The 21,019-nt window shown below is 43.3% G+C and overlaps 1 protein-coding gene across 1 annotated transcript in view; it reads left to right on the top strand.

The window, feature by feature from the left end:
• The window catches only part of LOC148010282 (short-chain dehydrogenase ptmH-like), a 56,822-nt gene extending 39,624 nt beyond the window's left edge, over positions 1 to 17,198 (top strand). Inside the window, exons 2-3 of the mRNA XM_087672754.1 lie at positions 15,846 to 16,005; positions 16,730 to 17,198. Coding sequence (XP_087528880.1) covers positions 15,846 to 16,005; positions 16,730 to 17,096 — 527 coding nt within the window. The 3' untranslated portion in view covers positions 17,097 to 17,198. The remainder of the gene's footprint in view (positions 1 to 15,845; positions 16,006 to 16,729) is intronic.
• The last annotated feature ends 3,821 nt before the right edge of the window (positions 17,199 to 21,019 follow it).

The following is a 21,019-nucleotide window of genomic DNA, read 5'->3' as shown; positions in this document are numbered from 1 at the left end:
ATAAGCCAGCTTCGCACCGCCAAGCCTCCATGTGCCACCAGCTATAAAAAATACGATACTCTCCTCAATCTCCAGCTATCCCATAGGCGGCGCTAGAAGGTCCGTTGGAAAGACTTTGTGATACTGTGCTCCTCCCAGTGCCTGCTACGTGATGGCACCCAATCCATATCCTCCTGTATGAGTACGTGTTTGCCAATCCTGGTGGTGTACTCCAGGAACCTCGGTGGCTTCTTGGCGAGCGCAGTGGCCGGCCATAGCCACTCTCCCTGATTCCACTCCAGCTCATTAAGTGGCTTGTCCTCTTAGATCTAGAGGTGCTACTCCCTGAGCTCCTGCCAAAAGACAAAAGGGTCCAGCCGCCATGTCTTCCCTTGAAGGTCAATTATCCGGATCTTCTTTCATGAAAGGACATCTATCCCCTCATCGTGCTGCCCTCTGTCAAGAGCCAGACGCCCCCCCTCCTGTACGGTGAAGAAGGTCCCAGGTGGAGCGATGTCCACTCTACCTGTCACCTGTAGGGGGATGCTTGTTGGTGAAAACATAGTGGCCCATATCTCCCCGAGCTCTATCGGCTCTCGTATCGGGAGAGCAAGCTACTCCTGAGATATTGTTGCATCTATCTCCCTTCTCCTCAGCTCCACTTCCCTCTGGCAGCCTGATACTCATTGCAGCACCTCCGCGTCCACCATCTTGTACACCTCCGGTCATGTCCTGATGGTACGAGCTGGGCTAGCCTTTCAATCAGCCCATTGGATGTGGGGGCGCTCGCCAATCTGTGCTCCTTCCCGATCCTTGACCTAGGGGTTCCAGATCACCGTTCGACAGTCTATCTCCTCCTGGCAGCCTGGGGGGCTCTGGATTAGGGCCTTACAGAGGCCCTGCCACACGCGGAGCATGTTGCGTGGGAAGGGTAATCTGGGGGGGTGATCTAGGTTGACGTGATTCATCTCAAGGACAGCCTCCACTCACCGCCAAGCCTCGGTCTACAATCTTGAAGACCCTCTTGTAATAGGACCTTTCAGGTTTGCCCTCTCAGTGTGAGGCCGCGGACAACTAGCTTACCCAGGAGGGCCATACTCTGATACTTTGGGTCTATGATCCCAAGCCCTCCCTCTGACCTATGCCGTATGATAGTCGCCCATGCCGCCTTGGCCGTGGAATCCTTAGAGCCGTCTGACCCGGACCAAAGGAAGTTTCCTACTAGGCGGCGAAGCTATACTACACAGGATGAGAAGCATCAACATGAGGCGATGTACTAGGCCGTCGCTAGGAGGACCTAGTTAACCACCAAGGCTTGGTCGGCTAGTGAGAGGTGAGCCGTGCTCTAGTAAGTTAGCTTTCTCTGAATAGAATTGAGGACTGGAGGAAACTGCTGGGCAGGAGTAAAGTTGAGTCCCACTTGGAACCCTAGGTATCAGACGGTCTGCCCTCTGCTCACCCATCTAAATCCTAGGTCGACGCCTCACTCCGCGCTAGAGTTCGGGTCTGTGAGGAAACCAACAGTCGATTTTTGCTTCTGTTGAAGAACAGAACACCTCAAGAGCTAGCCTCACTCCCTCCGGCATCAACTCATCGTCCTCTATGTAGAGTGTTGTATCATTTGTATACTCTGAGTCTAACAACTCAGTCTCCTCTCTCATTGGAAGTTGGAGGCTGTGTAATCCGCTCACACGTGACCTGAGGAAGTGAGACATCGCCTCTGCAAAGAGTAGGAATAGGTACAGGGCCAAGGGCAGCCCTACTGGACCGACCTCTCTAGCTGAAACTCCTTCCCTCGCCTACCACCTATGAGAACCCTGTTGGTGGCTGATCTATAAAGTGCAGAGACCCTGCGAATCCAAGCCTGGGAAAAACCTAACCTCACCATGGTGCCCTCTAGGAAATCCCAGTCCATCTTGTCATAAGCTTTCTCGAAATCCAATAGTAGTACAGCCAATCTCTGCCCACTGTGCTGACCCCACTCTGTCACCTCAAAGAAATTGAATAGATTGTCTAGGATACTCCTATCTCAGACAAAGTCTGTCTGTGTGTCATGGATGATGTCTGGGAGCACGGGGCATAGTCGACTACCAATCATCTTTGCCAGTGCCTTATAGGCCATTGACAATAAGGTGATCGGTCTCCACTAGGAAAGCTGCAACCGGTCTTCCCCTTTGGGGAGAAGACTGATAAGGCTTGCCGAAAGACTCACTGGAAAATGTCTTGAAGTGAAAATCTTTTGGATGACCATCAGTAGGGGGTCCTTTACCACTTTCCAGTAGGTAGTGAAGAAGGTCTTAGAGAGGCCATCCTCTCCCGGGCATTTCTACCCGTCCTGTGTATAGAAAGCCTTCTCTAGTTCCTTCTTTGTGAAGGGGGCTAGGAGGGAGCGTCTCATCTCCTCGGTAACAAGGGACGGCGGGATGTGATTCTAGACCTGCTGTCTACATTACTGTCCTCTAGTTGAGGCTGTCTCCTGCTGGAAGAGGCGTTTGTAGTAGTCAGTGGCAATCTCCATCACCTTGTTTGGGCTAGAACGGGTCCTCCCATAACAATCTCGAAGGCTACGTATCTGCTCTCTTGAGGTGCGAGGTTGGTGCACCTGAAAAAACTCCCTGCACATCATGTCTTCCTTCTGCGCCTAGAAAGCTGCTGAGGTGTGGAAAAAGAACTCTGAGTACCTGTCCTCTCGGGCAGCAATGGCTGCTCGCGTGCACACCTCCCCTGCGTGGAGGGTGGGATCCCCTAGAGCCTCCTGTAATAATCTCTGCATGGGTGCGAAGTCTCGCCGGAGTGCTCTCTCCTCCTTCGAGCTCTGCTGCCTGGCCTGTATGGCTGCCTCTTGGTATATTCTACTCGACTCAGCTAGGACCTTTGCAACCTCCTCTGCGATCCGGTTGCTCCTACACCACTCCTTGGTCCAAATCTGCTCTATCTGTCTCGTCACCTCCTCCCTTCTATAGATCGAGTCAGGGATCCAACAGGATCATGTATCTAGGGCAGATGTTGGGGGTGCTAGTGTCAGGAGAATCGGGCAATGATCGGACAACGTGGTGCTCGCCAGCTGCCCAATCTGGCCTCCATGAGAGCCTTCCCACTCTCCCGCATAAAACTTGTCCAACCGCTCTAGCAGGACTCTACCTAGCCGCTTGTATCCCCAAGAGAAGTCCGACCTCTCCCTCCTATGAAAGATAGGGTCTCTCCAAGCATCACGTGCTCTTACTGCCAGTAGAAAGACCTCCCATGCCTCTTGCTCCTCTCCAACAATGCCCTGGTAGTGTCTGCCTCTGCCTTGTTGGTTCTCCAAAGCCTCTAGGTTGTTGAAGTCTCCTCCAACGATCCAGGAGTCTACCTTTGGGAGTCCATCTGCAATCTCCACCCAGAACTTGATGCGTGCCCTAACCTCCATAGGGGCATAGACATTGAGAACTCCAAGGCACGAGTCCCCAATATCCAATCTGATCCATAGAACCCTCCCTGCTACTATTGTCTCGTAGTCTTGTACACATGTGGTGAGACTTGGGCCAATAGAGACGCATACGTCTCCACTACTGCCGTGGGCACCTATGGCGTGCTCCTAGTAGGTGTGCGAGCTGCTCGAGAGTACCTTTCCTAGCCACTAAGCTTGGGTGGGAGTGAGCTTATGCTCTTGTAGAAGTAAGATGTCGATCCGTCCGGGCAAGGGCAGGCTGTAGCTCCTGTCGAACAATCAACTTCTTGGAACCACGTGCCCCATTGTAATGGAGACTATTTACATTCCAGGATGCAAGGTGTAGGTTCATGAGGAAATTTGCGACTGACCAAACAGGCATTTGTTCGGTGTGGAGGCTGCTGATGAGAAGGAAAAACTATGGGGCATGCGAGTACGCTTTGTCGCAGGTCTAGACGGCGAATTGCAGTCCCCCATGGTGGCCCTTGGTCGGACCATAGGGTGATAGATGCTCCAGGTGGTACTATCAATGCATCTATTAGCCATGCTGAGAATCGTGACTCTGTACACTGGTATAAACGTGCCAACTGTGCTAGGGGCCACTCGATCACATCCCTCGGAGCTCTTCATTGTGGAGGAGCTCGAACGATAATGCTCAAGTGTGGGACCTCGGCACCAGCCCACCAATTAATGTCCATCATGCAACAAGGCCACTGCTGTGCAAACAGTGCTAGTCCTTTTTTCTCCCATCCACTGGGAGATGTGGTCCGCCACCTGACTCTTCAACTCCTCTATCTGTGTCGTTGTCTAATTCCCTGAGTGAGAGGACTGAAGGAAAAAAGCGAAGTTTGGTCCATCCGTTGGTGCTAGTAGATGCAGTGATAGCTGTAGGAGTCCCAAAGGTATGAGTGGCCATGAAAGACGCAAAGAGTATACCAAAGTTCTTGGAGATTGAGGCAGGAGGTCACTTCTTTAGGCAATAGGTCATTGTGACTCGGCAACTAGGGCAGTGTTTGCACTGGCACAACTTTGAGTATTAGGCAGCAGATTGCATGCGTTTCAGAGCCAAGGCGGCTTCATCAACATGCCCACAGGTGGATGCTAACGGCTTCGTACAAGTCCAGAGACAACAGAGAGGGAGACGGCAGGGGGGGTGCAGCTAGCTCGTCAGACGTAGCCTTGACAGTAGGAAGTAGGAGGGCGAACGACGTTTCCTCGCAGAACACTCTCCACTAACTCACGAGTTGCATCCGCAGAGGTGAGTTGAACCATGAAGATCCCTTGGCTCATGAGGACTGTCTCCACGATCTGCGCTGTGCCAATGCGCAGTGTGGAGTGGACTCAATCTCACAGTTGGGCTCTTGATGAGGAGTCTCCAACAATCTGACCAAAGATTGCTGTTTCTTTCAACTCCAGCTCTGTTGCTCGGACGACTAAGAGCTATTCCTTAGAGAGGATGATATCCAAGGTGTTTGATTGGGTGGCACTCGCAGAATGTGTCGGCGTTGACCAAAGGTTGGCATTGCGTGTCCTTGCTGAGAATCTACCTATCACGCTGCAATGCTAGCCGGGGGGGAGAGTTGTTGCAGGGGGAGGGAGCAAGTAAAGGGGAGGGAAAGGAAAAGTTGATGTTTTTCAAAAAAAGGTGGTGTGTCTGCCTAGCCAGGTCTCAAGGCGGAGGTAGCGCGAGGGGGAGGGGGAGAAATGGCAAGGTCTGACTTGGCGGGGGAGGGATTGGTGCAAGGCCTTGCAGGCACCCGAGGGGAGAGGGGGTTGTTTGGACGGGCACCCCACTGGCCGCAGGCAAGGCGACGGGCAGGGCGGTGTCTCCAGGCAGGGGTGATAGAGGGCGGCGAGCAATCCAAGCTCCACCAGGCCGCATTTGGGGGGGTGACGGGGCCACAGGCAAGGGACAGATGCGGGGCCACAGGTGACGGCGACGGCAGGGGCCGGTGTGATGCGATAGTCAGGGGTAGGGTAGCAGACTACGTGACGGTTAGGGAGTCCATTTGCAAGAGTTGATAATGGTTTCTTACAAGGGATGATATAGATATGATGAGAATAGTAGATGATGATTTACTGGCATTTTGCCAGTTTCAGCTTGTCTCTTGATGGGAGAAATACGGCAATTGTGCTCGTATTTTGGTTTGTGACTGGTGACTTATATTTTGAATCTTGATTATCTAATGCATTATATAACCTAGCTAACAAGATCTGTAATCTATTACCCACTCAAATGTTGATTTTGTGGCATGTATATTAGCAATTGCCAATTACTTAATCTCAATCTCTTAAATTTTAATAGAAATGTATTGCCATTTGGATCCTTTCGCAAGATTGTAGTTCAAGGCCCGTTGAGAGGAACTTGAGCACATGGATCATTTTTCACACAAAAAAGAGAAACAAGCTCACAACTGCCCAGCTGGACCGTTTAGTGTTTTGCTATTGCAATCTCTAGCTTCTTGAGAGGACCGCTCTGTCCTCTGAGCCTTCACAGGTAAATTGGTAATGATTAGTATTATGTATAATTAATTTTTTATCCTTGAGTCCTTGACACTTGACATTGCTAATTTGCTTGAAAGTTGGATTGTAAATTGTGATATGTATGAACATTGAACATATTGAATCTCCTCTCATATAATATATCTTTGTCTCGTTCATCTTTATAGGTGAATGTTGACAAGATTGATATAGAGAAGGTGCGTGACATTCCGTAGATACCACAGGAGGAGGCAGATATCTACTCCATGCTCTATGAGGAGCTATCGACACCGGTGCATGCGACTCGTGCACAAAGAAGGGTTAGAGTGAGGGCCACACATGGTCATGCATCACAGGCAGAATCAAAGCCAGAGTCTGAGGATGAGGTTGAGGCTGATTCATCAACTTCTCAATCAAGGTTCTCGGAGTCGGATGAGGAGATGGTGCACAGGTTCTTAGAGTCCGGATGAGTCATGAGTCATGACTCGTGATATACAGGTGTCAGTTTAGCAGTGCAGAGTCTAGACTAGAGTTACCAGTTGTTCATTGATGTTGATACTTATAGTCTCACTGGACTGTGGAGTTTTGACAGATTATTCACATGACATAGTTACTATCATTGTATCTTGATCCCACTTATTATGCATCTTGATTCTTATTCCATTGTTCTTGATGTCAGTCTTCACTGCTCTTAGATCATAGATTATTTATGAGTTATAAATTCTAATTCATTTTGTTGCCTTAAGTTTTGAAAATTGAGTCTTAATTGTGTTAAGTTGTCTTAAGTTTCAACCATTGAGTCCTTAGTCTTGACTCCTCAATCTTCACTCGTGAGTCGTGAGTTGTGACTCGTGAAATGTGTAATGAATCATGATTTCAATCATATGACATAAAGACTCAAGTTTTGTATGAAATTTGGATACATGTTGCTGTAGGCATTGATATATTTACATACCCATATATTATTGTATTTTTTTTAGTGTACAATCCGAAATGCCGTTTCCTAGTTTCCAAAATTTGGTTGAAACTCCGAAACTCCGGTTTTTCCTGTTTCTATTTTCCCCGTTTTCGAAACTCCCCCGTACTATGTTACGGATGTAGACTATGCTGGTCATGCGGATTGCAGAAAGTCCACTTTTGGGTATGTGTCTACCTTCATAGGAGGAGCAATCTCTTGGATCTCCAGGCTACAAAAGTGTGTTGTATTGTCTACTACAGAGGCAGAGTATGTGGTTGCCACCAATGCATGGAAGGAGGCTTTATGGCTTTTACGCCTGGTGGGAGAGCTTGGCATTACAGAGTTACTTGTTCTCCATTGTGATAGTTAGAGTGCTATCATACTATCATGGAATCCCGTCTTTTATGCAAAGACGAAGCACATACATGTGAAGTATCACTTCATTAGAGATGTCCCTGACAGCAACAACATTGAGCTTGTTAAAGTACATATAGATGATAATCCTACAGATCTTCTCTCAAAGAGTCTTTTAGTAGAGCAGTTTGCTCATTGCCAATAGATGATGGGAGTTGGATAGATATATGTATTTCAGCTTTGTACATACCTAGACTTACTTGATTCTTTTCTCCTCCTAAGGTACATTGCCTTTAGGTGGGAGGTTGTTGGGAATAAAGGGCCCTCGTGCCTTTTGTATATGCTCGGATGTGAATATACCCTTAGCACACTTGTACTTACATATATATATATATATATATATATATATATATATATATATATATATATATATATATATATATATCTAAAAACCTAAAGAGGTACACTCATCATTGTACCCACAAGTTGTGTTCACTCTCCTCACTACTCTGCTCTCTGTGTGTATTGCTAGCAAGCACTGCGTGTCTCTATCCTCGCTCCCATCGAATACAACACCTTCCAGTGACTTGTCTTGCCACGTGTGACAAGTGGACTCCTTTTTCTTGTCCTTTGATTTGTCCTCCTCCTTTTTCTTTTGGTCCTTTCCTTTTTTTTTAGAAGACTGACCAACCAAGGTCTTAAATTTAGAAACATTGGTCCCTTTCAATTGTTTCTCTTGATCTAATTTGCCAATAAGTGCAAATAGAATAAAAGATGTGGCTTTGCTAGAAGCCCATATGATTTTAAAACAAAACGAGAGCAAAATCAAAACTTAATCATGCCAAGTTGATCTTGCTATGGCGCTATTAGGGCTACTTAATGATCAAAAGAGCAAAGTAAGTAAGGTCCAAGACCATAAGAACCAACTCCTCCCATCGAAGAGTCTCAAACCGCCTTGAAGCAATCAAGGCGGAATAAAAGCCACTGAAACAGAGCAATAACTATGCAAGAAGAGTTATCACCATGTCTTCAAAAGCGATCATATTCCTTGCATTTTGTACTCGCATTTGAAGGTGCCTCAACTCATTAATATGCTCCCACATAGAAGATGACTTGTTGACACTTGTGGTCCTCATCTACACTTCCAAAGCAATCTGCAGTGTATTCAGAAAATGACTCCAAGGAGGGAGTATCATGAAAAGAGGCACCACTGTCCACTATCCATGATTGGGATAGCCCATCATGAGCTGAAAGTAAGGCATCAATTACTTCCTTTTTGGTGATGTGTATATCACATGCTGTTGCCATATTGTCCACTATCCATGATTGGGACAGCCCATCATGAGCTGAAAGTAAGGCATCAATTACTTCCTTCTTGGTGATGTGCATATCACCTGCTGTTGCCATAGTGTCTACATTGCATGAGGCTACAACAAGTATGTCTCCAGTGTCAGAGAGCTCTTCAATGGCCACTAGATGCAACATTTGCCTTTGCAACTTCTTTTGAGGGAGAGCTGCCATCATCTTTCTTGTCATCCTTTTTCTTTCATTGCTGTTTTTTTCTTTCTTGCTCTTTCTTGTAATACCGGTATTGGGGGCTGCTTCTCCATTGGACTTTCTTTTGATCTCCTCATTGAGGATAGAGCCCCTAACACCATCAAAGGTTAAAGTAGTATTGTTGCTAAGCGAAACAACCAAAGCCTTCCAACTATCAGGTAAAGTCATCAACAAGAAAATAGCCTTTAGTTTATCATTGAAGGGTCTTGCAATTGACTCAAAATCTTTGTGAAAGCACTCAAATGCTTAGATGCCGGCTTAGATTCATCCAACTCCATGTTCACAAGCTTGGGCATGAGATGCACTTGATTTACTAGAGTTGTATTTCCATAAGTATCTATTAACTTTCTCCATACAGCATAAGCTATATCAAGACACTTAATGTTTGTAAGTACATCATCAGATACAACCATTTTAATGTATGCAATGGCCTTTTGTTGAGTCTAGCCCAATCCTCATCTGCCATAGCTGCAGGCTTAGTTTCCAAGAGAGCATCATCACAGTCTTTGAGAAACAAAATGCCTTGCATCTTGTTCTTCCATAGATCAAAGCTAGTGCTATCAAACCTCTTGATTTCAAGGAGAGATTTAGTGTCATTGCTGCTAAAAGCATTAGTGGCCATTTGTCAACACAATACCAAGTACCAATGTTGTAATCTATGACAGCAAACAACAGGCCGAATATTCAGCTGATTTCAGCCAAAAATTTTGAGGAAATAAGGGCAAGATTTAGTGTCACTGTAGTACAAACAATGCCCTAATACAAGTACAGCAGTAGAGGGAATGGCTTTCAGCAATATAATTGAAACTTCAGCATACATGATATGCATACATCATTGCCAGGTGACTCCCACTTTAGCAATGTCACCAAAAATACATCTGCAACAATCCTAGATCTACAAATGCTCTCTAAGACTGCTGTACCATGAATATTCAGCAATATATCAACTCAATAGTAGCTGCTTGACATGTATACTGCATACATATTTGCCCAAATCAACTTTTAATACACAAAAATACCCAAGAATTCTCTGCAATTTCTCCTCACAAGCGGGAGATAAACGACTCAAAATACACTGCTTACATAACCAAAATTGCTTCAGCAATGTCCCCAAAATGCATTATAGATTAAATTTTCCAAAATCCACAAATCTCAGCAAAAGCTCCAAAATTTTATTGATCAATCTGCCCCAATTGCATTAATGTGTTCCGGATAGCATAAAACGAGCAAATTTAGCAAAATTTCATCAAAATTTTGCAAAACCCCCAATTTCTCAGGTCCAAATGTGCACCAATGTCAATAAATTCAGCTTAGCTGAGCAAAATTTCATTGATACATGAAAAGCCCCAAAAATTTTCAAAGCCAATGTGCACTTTGTTTGTAGTTTCGGGGTTAGATGTTACTGTTATGCATGAACAGCATCAAATTTGGGAGATGGCTTGAAATTTTTGCAAAATCTTAATTGTGCTTCCATGCGTGAACCGGGGCTTGTATAGATGTGCCAAGTCACAAAAATGTTGAGGGGATTGTTGGCTGATTGTTGGGAGTTGTCGCAAGCTTCTGCTAGTTGTCGTGAGCTATCACTTGGTCCTCGTTACTCAAAAATGACTGTCGCCAGCTGTCATGAGCTATCCCTTGGTCCATGCTGACTTGGAATTGTCGCTTGTGACCTGGGAAATATCGATTGCCCTCGCTTGGTCAAAACGACTGCACAGATTTAGGGTTTTTGACCTGTTGCTTGTCTACCCAGCACACACGTGCTTGAAGCTGTCGTCTACACTCGACCTGGCTTCTATGTGTGGACAAGTTGAATTTGACACGCACAGACTTTGGGAAGCGTGCACACCTTAGCCGTAGCTCTGAACTAGTTTGAAGGGATGAGTGCACAATGGGAGTGCGAGTTATGAGTGGAGCAACAATGTCGAGTGGGAGAGAGAGTGAATTCCAAGATGAGTGTACCAGATTGTGATGGTACACTAAAGAATAAAGAATGTATTTATATGTTAGGGTCCAAATAAGGGTGTGTTCACACCCGTACAACTTTACACAGAGACGAAGGGACTTTACACCCAATAGAGCCTTCCACATGTCCATAAAAGCATGATTACAACCTTGGCTGTATGTCGATATTTTCAGACATGCCATGTTGCATTCCAAGTTGTGCACCACCAAAAACATTACCATGCAATTGCTGCAAACCAGCTGTAAACCGGCAACTAAATTCATTTCATACCAAGACCACTTAATGCATTGCCATCCATGCCTAGAACACTAAACCATATTCGAAATAACCTGCATGTATAGATGGTTGCTGCATAGTTAGCTGCCCAAATGCATGCTGAAAATTATTCCCTTGTGCATGCTTGCTAGCATTATGCCCATGTATAGACTATTGAATTGGTTCCCCATGTGCATTGGGCTGCTGCTCATTAAATGTCATAAATTGAGACATCTGCCCTTATGCTCCTCTAGCATGTCTAGAATGCGAATGCCTCTTCTTGTGCTTCAACTTTTGAGGACCAAGCCACATGATAAAACTTTGGCTGTTGAGCAACCTTTATTAATGCATTCAGTGCATTCATCAATTCACCCGAAGCATTGCATTTCTGTCATCTTCCTTTGGTGACTCAGAAGTTCCACTAGAAGGAGATACATTCACTTGTGTAGTATTAGTTGCATAAGTGTGTTGCTGTTCAACATTGACATATCCTTCCATTGAACCTGCACTACACAATGATTGTTCTTGGGCAGTAGACAATGAGTTGTCATCACTTGCCTCTTGTTCCCTGTGAGACATCTTTACTGAATTTCCAGAAATTCACTGCCGTACATTGAATAAGAGCAAGCCAAAACTTGTGTATGCACCTCGAGACAACTAGAGAGCACCCCCCGAGGAAAGATGGTGATGTCTTGGTGACTGAACCATGAAACTGGCCTTCGAAGAAGTAGACCACATTTAGCAAACACTAATTTAGCTTAATACATTCAGCAAGAAAAATATACACAAAATAAGAGCTAGAGTGCTCCTGCATCAGCATGACACTTGTTGGCACCAAAAGCTTGGTGCTCCTTTCAGTATTTCTTTAGAGTATTGATGTATGCTCGAAATTGGTCACAATGGCTATATTTTCAGCAATTTCTCATGACACAACTGATCTATGGATGATGAAAAACTTGTCAAAAGATGACGTACTAGCAAGACAGTATGGTTTGCGAGGTGGGGGGGGGGGGGGGGGGGAACACGGAGTGAACTCGGCAAACATGGAGAAGAGAAGAGAAGAGAGAGAAGAAACTCCAATGAATGGAATGAATAAAGATTTGAATCATAGAGTGCCGTAGCACAAGGAAGATGTTGAAGACAACCACGAACCATGAACTGCAATGTCCTCTTGAAGGGGTGTGAGGGTAGTGGAGAGGTTGGAGAGAAGAGGTGATGGATTGAATGAATTAATATTGAGGAATGAATGAGAGAGTGGTCTATAAATAGGCACAGTCAGTTTATGTTGGCATCTCTTTTTGGGGCTGCAAATCCTAAGCGCAAACCCTAAATGCAAAACGCAGAAATGCAAACAGCGGGTGAAGGGTTCTCAACATCCCCTCTCAAGCCCAAAAAGGGGAACAAGAGAAGAGCGAGGTTGAGATGGAATGTTACATGCTGAAGAATGCTTATGTAGCAGGTGTCACTTGAACAGTGTTCCTCCTGGGAAAATGGTTCACTTGCCCAGGCGCCCTAGTACAAAGATGATGAAAACATGCAATGCAAAGAAGAAATGCCGGACTTTGTGTGGTACCAAGAGCCATAAGCATATGCCGATCCTTGATTTCGGAAGGTGGCTCCATGCTGACCAAGGACGAAGAAGATCCACCGAGTAATTTGAGAATACTACCTGAAAGGAGACCTTTAAAGATAGTCAGGAGATCGGATGAGCTGTAGAACCCGAAACTCAACCTTGGGAGAGAAGCCACCAGCTCCATGACTCTATACTGCAAGGAATACTAAGGTCTAGTCACCAAGTCGTTGCTGAAGACCCAAGGGCCACGATCTAGGTAGATCCTCTAGATCCTAGGTATGAGTAGAGGAAATGATTGCTCAAAGGAGACCCACTTCGCGAAAGTGAAAGGTGGTGGTGTGTGAAGAACTTCATGGCACATAGGGTCCCTCTCTGAATCAAAAGGAGTAGAAGTAGGAGCCTTCTTTGAAGTCGAAGAACTAAAAGTCCTCTCTAAGGGCGAAGTAAGAAAATCCCTCTCTGAATCCCAGTTTCAGAGAGAGGGAATCCAACCACTCATGGCTCACGGATTGTGAAGCATTTGATGACGAAAGAAGTGCCATTGGTCATGCCGAAGAAGGTATTTGGGGCTTGGAAGAAGCAGGAAAGCACCCAGAAGTGGCCTTCCGAACCTTAGTGGAAGAGGGTGGGGAAGGAGGCTCAGGATGAGCCAAGGGTGGGGAACGGTCACGGGCTCTCAGGAGAGTGAACCGTGGAAGCCACTGTACCCGAAAGTGGGTGGGGGAAATCTCCGTGTAGTGGGGTGGTCTCCAGGAGGGCTTATCGCCTCGTAAGGTCTTAGAGTCTCTCTGTGCTCAAAAGGACTCAGTGAGCATTGATTGCGGCTTATTGCCTTGAGCATAATACTCCGATATTCGATGCAGAACAATCTCTAAGGCCCAGAAGGAAGAGGTGGCACAAGGAGTGCTTAGTGGAAAAAGCATATACTCCGAAAGGGTGGGGAGCAAAGGTCAAAGTCAACAGTCTTCGGCGAGATGAGTGTTCGTGCCAGAGTAGGAACACCCAATAGATTGGTTATCTTTTGTGGAGGAACACAGGTACATGAGGAGAGAGAAATATTGGGCCACAACAAGTGAGTGCAAATGCAGCCACTAGGAGCAAAGCGATAGGTAGAAGAAAGACAAAACACCAAACGTAGATGCCAAATGACCAGGTGACAATTTGATAGTAGTGGCAACACCTCCAATAGGTGGTGACAACACCAAACAAAATCTAGCAGGTGGCGACAACTTGTGAGTGATGGCAACAGCTCCAGGGTATCAGATGATAGATCTAGGATGCAGGCAACAGCCAATAGTTGGAGATTGAGATTGGAATTAGGCACTAGATGGTAGCATATAGCAAGGGGACGGCCTAACTGCGATGTCCTCCGCGAACAGGGTCTGGGCAGCAGAGTTACAACTCCCAAGAAACACTCCAAAATTGTCAAACATAAGCAGCAACCTACTAATGATACCGGATTTTAAAAGGAGCAGATCAATATCATTGCTGTAAAGCAATCAATCATACAGACCACAAGGAAACATAAGATGGAGCAGATGTAGAAGAACCACTGCAAGTTTAATTCAACAAGAAGCGGTTACAGTTTTTGCTCAATCAGAATTATGAGAGTGGGTATCATGATTATAGCTTCTGATCTTAGTGCATAAATGGACGAGAATCAATTGAGAGTAAGAATCAACATATTGGCTACTGATGCCAAGATCATTGCATACGATCGATATGGCAAGTAGAATGAGCATTGCTGCTAGCCACAAAGTAGGTTAGAAGCTCTGCAAGGGATGGACATCAACTCAACCATCTACATGTATGTTCCAACTCTTGGCGTGTGCATAACAAGAATCCAGCACATCAGTCTTTGATCCTCACTGCTCAGCCAGCTGGATAGACAAGGCAACTCGTTGCTCTATATTTTTTCTCTTGATCCTTGCGGGCACTGCCCATCAGATAGTAGTTTTTGCTTCAGCATTGCAGCTGTTTGGCATGATCATTCTCCTCCATCCAATTCACTTAAGTCACATGCTACTCTGTGCATGGTTTCTACCATAGCCACCATAAACATTGCGTCCTGTTTCATGTTTCGAGCTTTGGAGGTTTTGTTTCATATTTCGTTTCATTACCTACCTTGAGGTTTCGAGGTTTCAAAAATATTATTTATAATAATTAAAATTACTATATATTAGTAGTATTAGAGGAAGAAAAATAGATCTATATATTGTATTATTAGAGGAAGAAAATAGATTTATAAAATGAAAATGCTCATTCTAGCTAGGTCCTAGAGTCAAAAGTCAAAAGCCTAAAATCAAAACATCCATTTCACCTACCGATTTAGAAATTGGCATTTATCACTCACAAATCCAAATGCTTAGGCTGCAACATACATACAGTAGACAATGTAAAGTGAAAGCAGAAAATACTGTTCAAGAGCGAAAACCTTGTGGGGAAACATTTTTGCTTGAGGTGGAGGCCTAGGGTAGAGAAGTTGGAGTAGTGTCTGGAAGAGGTGGAGGAAAAAGGGGAGGAAGAGATGAGGTGGAGATGGAGGGAGACGATGTGGAGTGGGAAGAGATGGAGGAGGAGAAGATGCACGAGGAGGAGGAGGTGATGGGGTGTGTAACAAGGGTGGAAAAATATGAAGTATAAAAGAAAAATAGTCAGAATATCGTATTCAGAAAATTCTGTTTCGCAAATTTTCTGTTTTGTTTTGCGACCCTACGTCTCATGAAACGAAATGTTTCGCATGTTTAGAGGTTTCACATTTTACCAGGACAACACGTTTTTTGGTTACTATGGTCCCTACACCTCTTAGATTATTCTAACTTCTGGCACTTACATTCCTAGCGTTCACATAATCTGCTTCCTTGGCAATGGTTGACCTACTTTTTGTTTATACAACATTGAGTGTTGTTAGCATATGTACTCTCAAAATGTGACGTGCCCAGGTCATTATATCATATCTTCAACATTCCAAGGTGACTTGTGTTGAGTGCCAATGCTATTGCATAGCATATTATTTTGTCATTACTTCACTAATGCAATGCATTTTAATTTGTGATAGCTTGTGGATGTGTTCTAATGTTTTGTTCTTGCTTTGTCATGTTTCGTAGAAGTTGTAGTAGTCGTTTACCTGATATTATCCCTTTCTTTCCCACTTTGTGACATAGATTATCGTGCATTTCATCAAGAGTGTTGCAACTTAGGAGTCAAGTGCTTTAGTTGGGAGATATTAATATCAAGCCTTAGAATTTTATTTGTACAAAACATCGAACTAACTTTCTTTCCGGCTTTTGTGTAGCTCCCATTGGTCTTGTTCAAGCAGTTGTGCCTCAAATGATAGCACGTAGGAAAGGCAAAATTGTAAATATTGGGAGTGTTGCAGCATTCACATCAGGACCATGGGCCGGCGGATATTCAGCATCCAAAGCTGCTATTCATGCATTATCAGATAGTTTAAGGTGGGCTTATATGGCAGCTGTTTCATGTACCTACTTTTCTGCCGTTTGCCTTGACAACTTAATGTGATCAAGGCTGTATGAGACTTAAATATCTGGATTAGGAAAACTGAAGTTTTTGGATGGTTCCAACACTCGTGCAAGCTTAAGGGGAGACACCTGGATTTCAAAATTAGAATTAACCACTCATTTGCTCTTTTGCATGTTTCCTTCATGTCTCTAAGGTTAATGGACTCTAACTTGGGTCAGACAATGATTGGCCATATACTAAGCATATGTGACTGACCTGAAAGGTGCATGAGGAATCTGGAAAATGAAAGACATATCTGTTGCCCACATTCCACCGCAGTGGTATTCCTGGATTCTAACTAGGTGGAGTTCCTTCAGTTTTTGTCAGGTTCTCCAGAGTGTGGCACGTTAGTCTGGAGAATGCTTGTACGTAATTAAAATGCATGTTGATTGCATTGTGTCTGCCAAAAATACCGTAGCCTGTTTCTAAGCCATTGCAGAGGTTACGGAGGGTATTTCTAGGAGTCAGATATGCAGTGTGCTGTAAAGGAGGGGTTGTGTTGATAGCTTTAATCCCAGTGTTGTTAACGTGGGTAATCTGGTTAATCTGTCAATAAAGGGTTTTCCTTGAATGTTGTTGGATACAGGATGGAGTTGGGTATTTCTAGGAGTCAGACATGCAGTCAGTGTTAACTTCCTTCAATGTTGTGGGATACAGGGTGGAGTTGAAGCCATTTGGGGTAGACGTGATCGTGGTGGCTCCAGGTGCAATCAAGTCCAATATTGAGGTCAATGCGTCCCAGGTGTTTCAAGGCCTGCCTCGCTGGAAATTCTACCAGCCATGGGAGAATTCGATGAAGAAAAGGATGGGAATGTCTCAGCAATCCGGTTCTACCACTGCAGAAGAGTTTGCAGGCAGAACTGTCAAGGAAGTATTGAAGGGAAAGCCAAAGCCTATTTTTATTGTTGGCGCTCTCTCGTTCAAGCTCACACTTCTTTACTATCTTCCTTTGTGGGTCACGGACTTCATTTACATGAAAATATTTGGCTTGAAAGCTGATCAGATTCCTAACAAGATGGATTAGCGCTTGTCAAATCGTGTGGTGTAGAGATGGAAAGTGTTGAGAAACTTGCCATTCTTTATTTTATTACAGAGCCAATGATGCAAAATTTTTCGTCACAATCAACTGGGGTTGTCCATATTGGAAATTTAGCATGTCGTATCTTGTAGGTATCTCAATTTATTGTGCTTAAAGTGGGGGTAGAACATCCTCAAGTTCGTTTACATTCTTCTATGTATTTTATTTTGAACTAATGTCTTGGCTTATGTGAAATATCTTTGCTTCCTTCTCAAAACTTTAGGTTAGTGATGTCAATGTAGAAAATGGAGCCATGTTGCATGCTGCTAACCCTTATCCATATGTACTTATGGTAAGCAGCATCTCATATCATCAATAACTCTGCATTGTCTAATGCTATGATTTTACATATTGTAGATAAGTTCCATTGATTTATAGGTTAAACTAGTTAACTCGTTCTAGGATCTTACGGCCAACACCATTGAAGAATCCTAGAGTGATACATGAATCAATGTAGTATATTGATGAATTGAGCCACAATAACTTTTTGCAAACATGGTGATAATTGATTATCTCAGGGACCTACTCATCAAACAAGAAAATGGAGGAAAAAGTATAGTAAAAGAATTTGTGAAGTTATTTGCAAGAAAGGCAATTGAAGTTATTGAATAGTAAATAAAAAGTTGACTTTGTTGAACCATGGATTAGAGAGAGAGAGAGAGAGAGAGAGAGAGAGAGAGAGAGAGAGAGAGAGAGAGAGAGAGATTACATGCTATCATGAAAAAAGAGAGATTACGTGCTACTTCCTTGTAGATTGAGTTGTTGGTTGTGTATTGGTAGCTCGCATGGGAATGAAAATTGGATGATTGCTCCAAGTTCAATTGAATAGCATGTCTTGGCTTGGTTTCTATTGTAAATGAAATGTTGTCAACTTTTAGTATAATGATGTCTTTTTGCATGGCCAAATGGGTTTTGCACATACCATGATTTGTGGGATGTGATCTCAGCACAATTGCAAGATAGGCAACCCTTTTCCATTATTGATTTAGATCATCATTTGTAGGATTGGAGACTTTTAGGTCAATTACATCTAGAGCGTGCACCGATTAACTAGATTTAGTGTCTATTGATTTGAGATAGTTGTTGGTTGGTGACCAAGGGTGGATCCATAAGATTTCATTAAAATTCATAGTCTCTCTATGAAGAATGATCGGTAGTCTACCTTGCCTCTTTCATTTCCAAGTGGCTATTTCCAATGGCAAATTTTTTAAAAATACTAGTTTGAAATCTGCTTGTCACAAATTTAATTTCGTGTCCATTGGCTAAGAAGATTGGGTCTCTTGTGTTGTAGAGTTGCAGTGGGATCTTTATTGCATTCCTTTTAATTGGGTCTTTGGCATGGCAAAATATTCTACTATGCATCTACATATGAATATATATTTTCATTGTTGTAGATTCAAGGGATGGCGCAACTGTGTCACTTGGAATGCCTTCATCTTTAATTTTACCTTTGGGATTCAAAGTCATGTTTGCTATGTTGAAGGGTCTTTTCCATTGGCAACTGGATGTCATTCAACACGCATACCTTCTCCCTCCAGAGGACTTAATTTCGTAGTATATGATATTTTCTTTTGCTTCTTTGTTGTGACTTTTGTACTTCTCACGTGATTAGTATGATTGCCCATCATGCGAGAAAGAAAGAAAGAGAGATGTATTTGCATCTCCAAGAAGCCAGAATAGCCCATGAAACGAAGAAACACGTGCATTTGACCATGTCATCTTGAGTCAAGAGTAACAATATACTTGAAAAATGTTTAAATATGTTATTGTGTTGCTTACAATCCTAATGATGTTAAGTATAAGGTACCATCTTGTACAAAATGATCTCTTGATGATCCTTTGTTGGCTTATATGATCCCACTGTGGCTCAGTAAAGCTATTTAGAAACATTGTACTCTCCATCATGGCTTGGTCTAAGATAACACACACACACACACACACACACACACACACATTGCAGTTGGGAGTAGGGATATCACAATCATGAAGACTCCCTCGGGGTTAATATGGATGTGTACTCCCTTTAGGATGCAACGAAATTTGTGGCACACACGATAAATGATATGAATAATGTACTTAGGGATTTTATACCACAATTGACAATGCCCTTCTTGGATGATGTTGAAATCAAAAGGTGTGATGTGGATGAAAAGAATGAAGAGATGGATGCTCATGAGTGCAGATCATTTGTTGCAGACTATATTGTTGATTGTGAGAATTTTGACACGTCTAGAAGAAGTGCATTTAACTCTTTCTAGGCAAAAGTCAATCTTTGGAGTTGAAGAGGTTTTGATTGTTGTGGGTATATGTGTGGGATTTATGTGAGAAGACCATCACACTAGTGAAAATAGATGGGATTGATAGAATGCAAGATGTATGCACGAATGTATTCGAGGTGTGTAAATTCTTGGGTGCATGTGTGTTTTATTTGATATGGATCCCTTACTTTGCACATGTAGTTGATGCTTTACATAAGCTCTTGAGGAAAGTTCAAAGGTTTCGCTAGAAAAGGAAGCATAAGAAAGCAATGAAGAAATTGAAGCAACACTTGAAATGCGCTTCTACATTGAGAAGGTTGATTATTCACATGGAAAGCCTATCATTATTATTGTTGATACAAGCCTAATCAAGATTGAATGGGCAATTAGACAAGATGACGAGGAAGGGCAAACTATGCAATTTGGTTTGATGTTAGAGTATTGACCAAATGATAGAGAAGGTATCCACAGGTAAAAAGAGGATTATAGGGAATTGTGACAGCCCTTAAATGTGATAATGAATATTTTATGGGTGCTCGTCTATCATTGAGATTGATTGTTTATCGGTATTGCGTATGATTACTAGTTGTGCTACCCTGGACATTGCTATGCTTAGGTGGATTGCATACATTAAATCTTTGAATCTTGAATTTCAACATATTATAGGAAGAGATAACCGAGTGACAAATATGTTATCTCAGGCACACTATGAGAATGAAGATGGGATGATGGATGAGGAAAAAGATGACTTTCTTGCTGCTGAAAATAATATTTTCATTGGTGAAACTAAATTAGAATCTATTGTAACTACAAGTATAACTCTCAATAATGTAAGGACAACATTAAATGTAGTAAGTACAATAGTTGGTTTGTCAAGTACAAGTGTTGTAATAGTGAATTCAACAATGTAGAGAGTTGTTATGGTACTAATAGAAGCTGCAAGAGTGGTTGAGAATTGATCAATACCTCAACACATTAATAAAGAAAGAAGAGTGCTTGAATGAGGAGTTTAAGAAGATCAAGGGGAAAGCATACGGGGTTTTCTTAAAAGATGGGTACTTTGGAAACATGCTAAGAAGAAATAGGGTATGCCATTGCGAGTTCTAGGTGACAAAGCTTCACAAGCACACGTTATGCAGGCGTTTCATGAAAGCTTATGGGATGGTCATAGAGGCATTTGGGATACTTTTGCAAAGATCATAGGATGATATTGGTGGCAGGGCATGTATAAGGATGCTGCTCACTTTGTGGAAATATATATGACATATCAAATGTAGTCATCTGTGAGACATCACGATGGATTGCAATCAACATATCCCTTGCCTCTTCATTTTAAGTGGGTGGTGGATTAGTCACAATGCTTACAGGTCTTTGGCAAATGAGGTATATTATACTTGCCCGTGAAGAATTGACTAATCAAGTGGAAGGGAGGGTTCTATGTATCAAGACAACAAAAATAATGTGTACTTTTCTATTAGAAGATATCTTTTGTCAGTATGGCTATGTGGAAAAATTTATAGTAGACAATGGTGAATTGGATGCGGATGAAGCCCATGATTTTTTTGCACGGTTGCGGATAAAGCTTACTTAACTTCAGCTTATAAACTTGAA

The sequence above is a fragment of the Lygodium microphyllum genome, chromosome 30, assembly GCF_053477565.2.
Source record: "Lygodium microphyllum isolate KBCC chromosome 30, Lygodium_microphyllum_v1.1.10, whole genome shotgun sequence".
NCBI lineage: Eukaryota > Viridiplantae > Streptophyta > Polypodiopsida > Schizaeales > Lygodiaceae > Lygodium > Lygodium microphyllum.
This window is presented reverse-complemented; position numbering and strand designations above follow the sequence as displayed.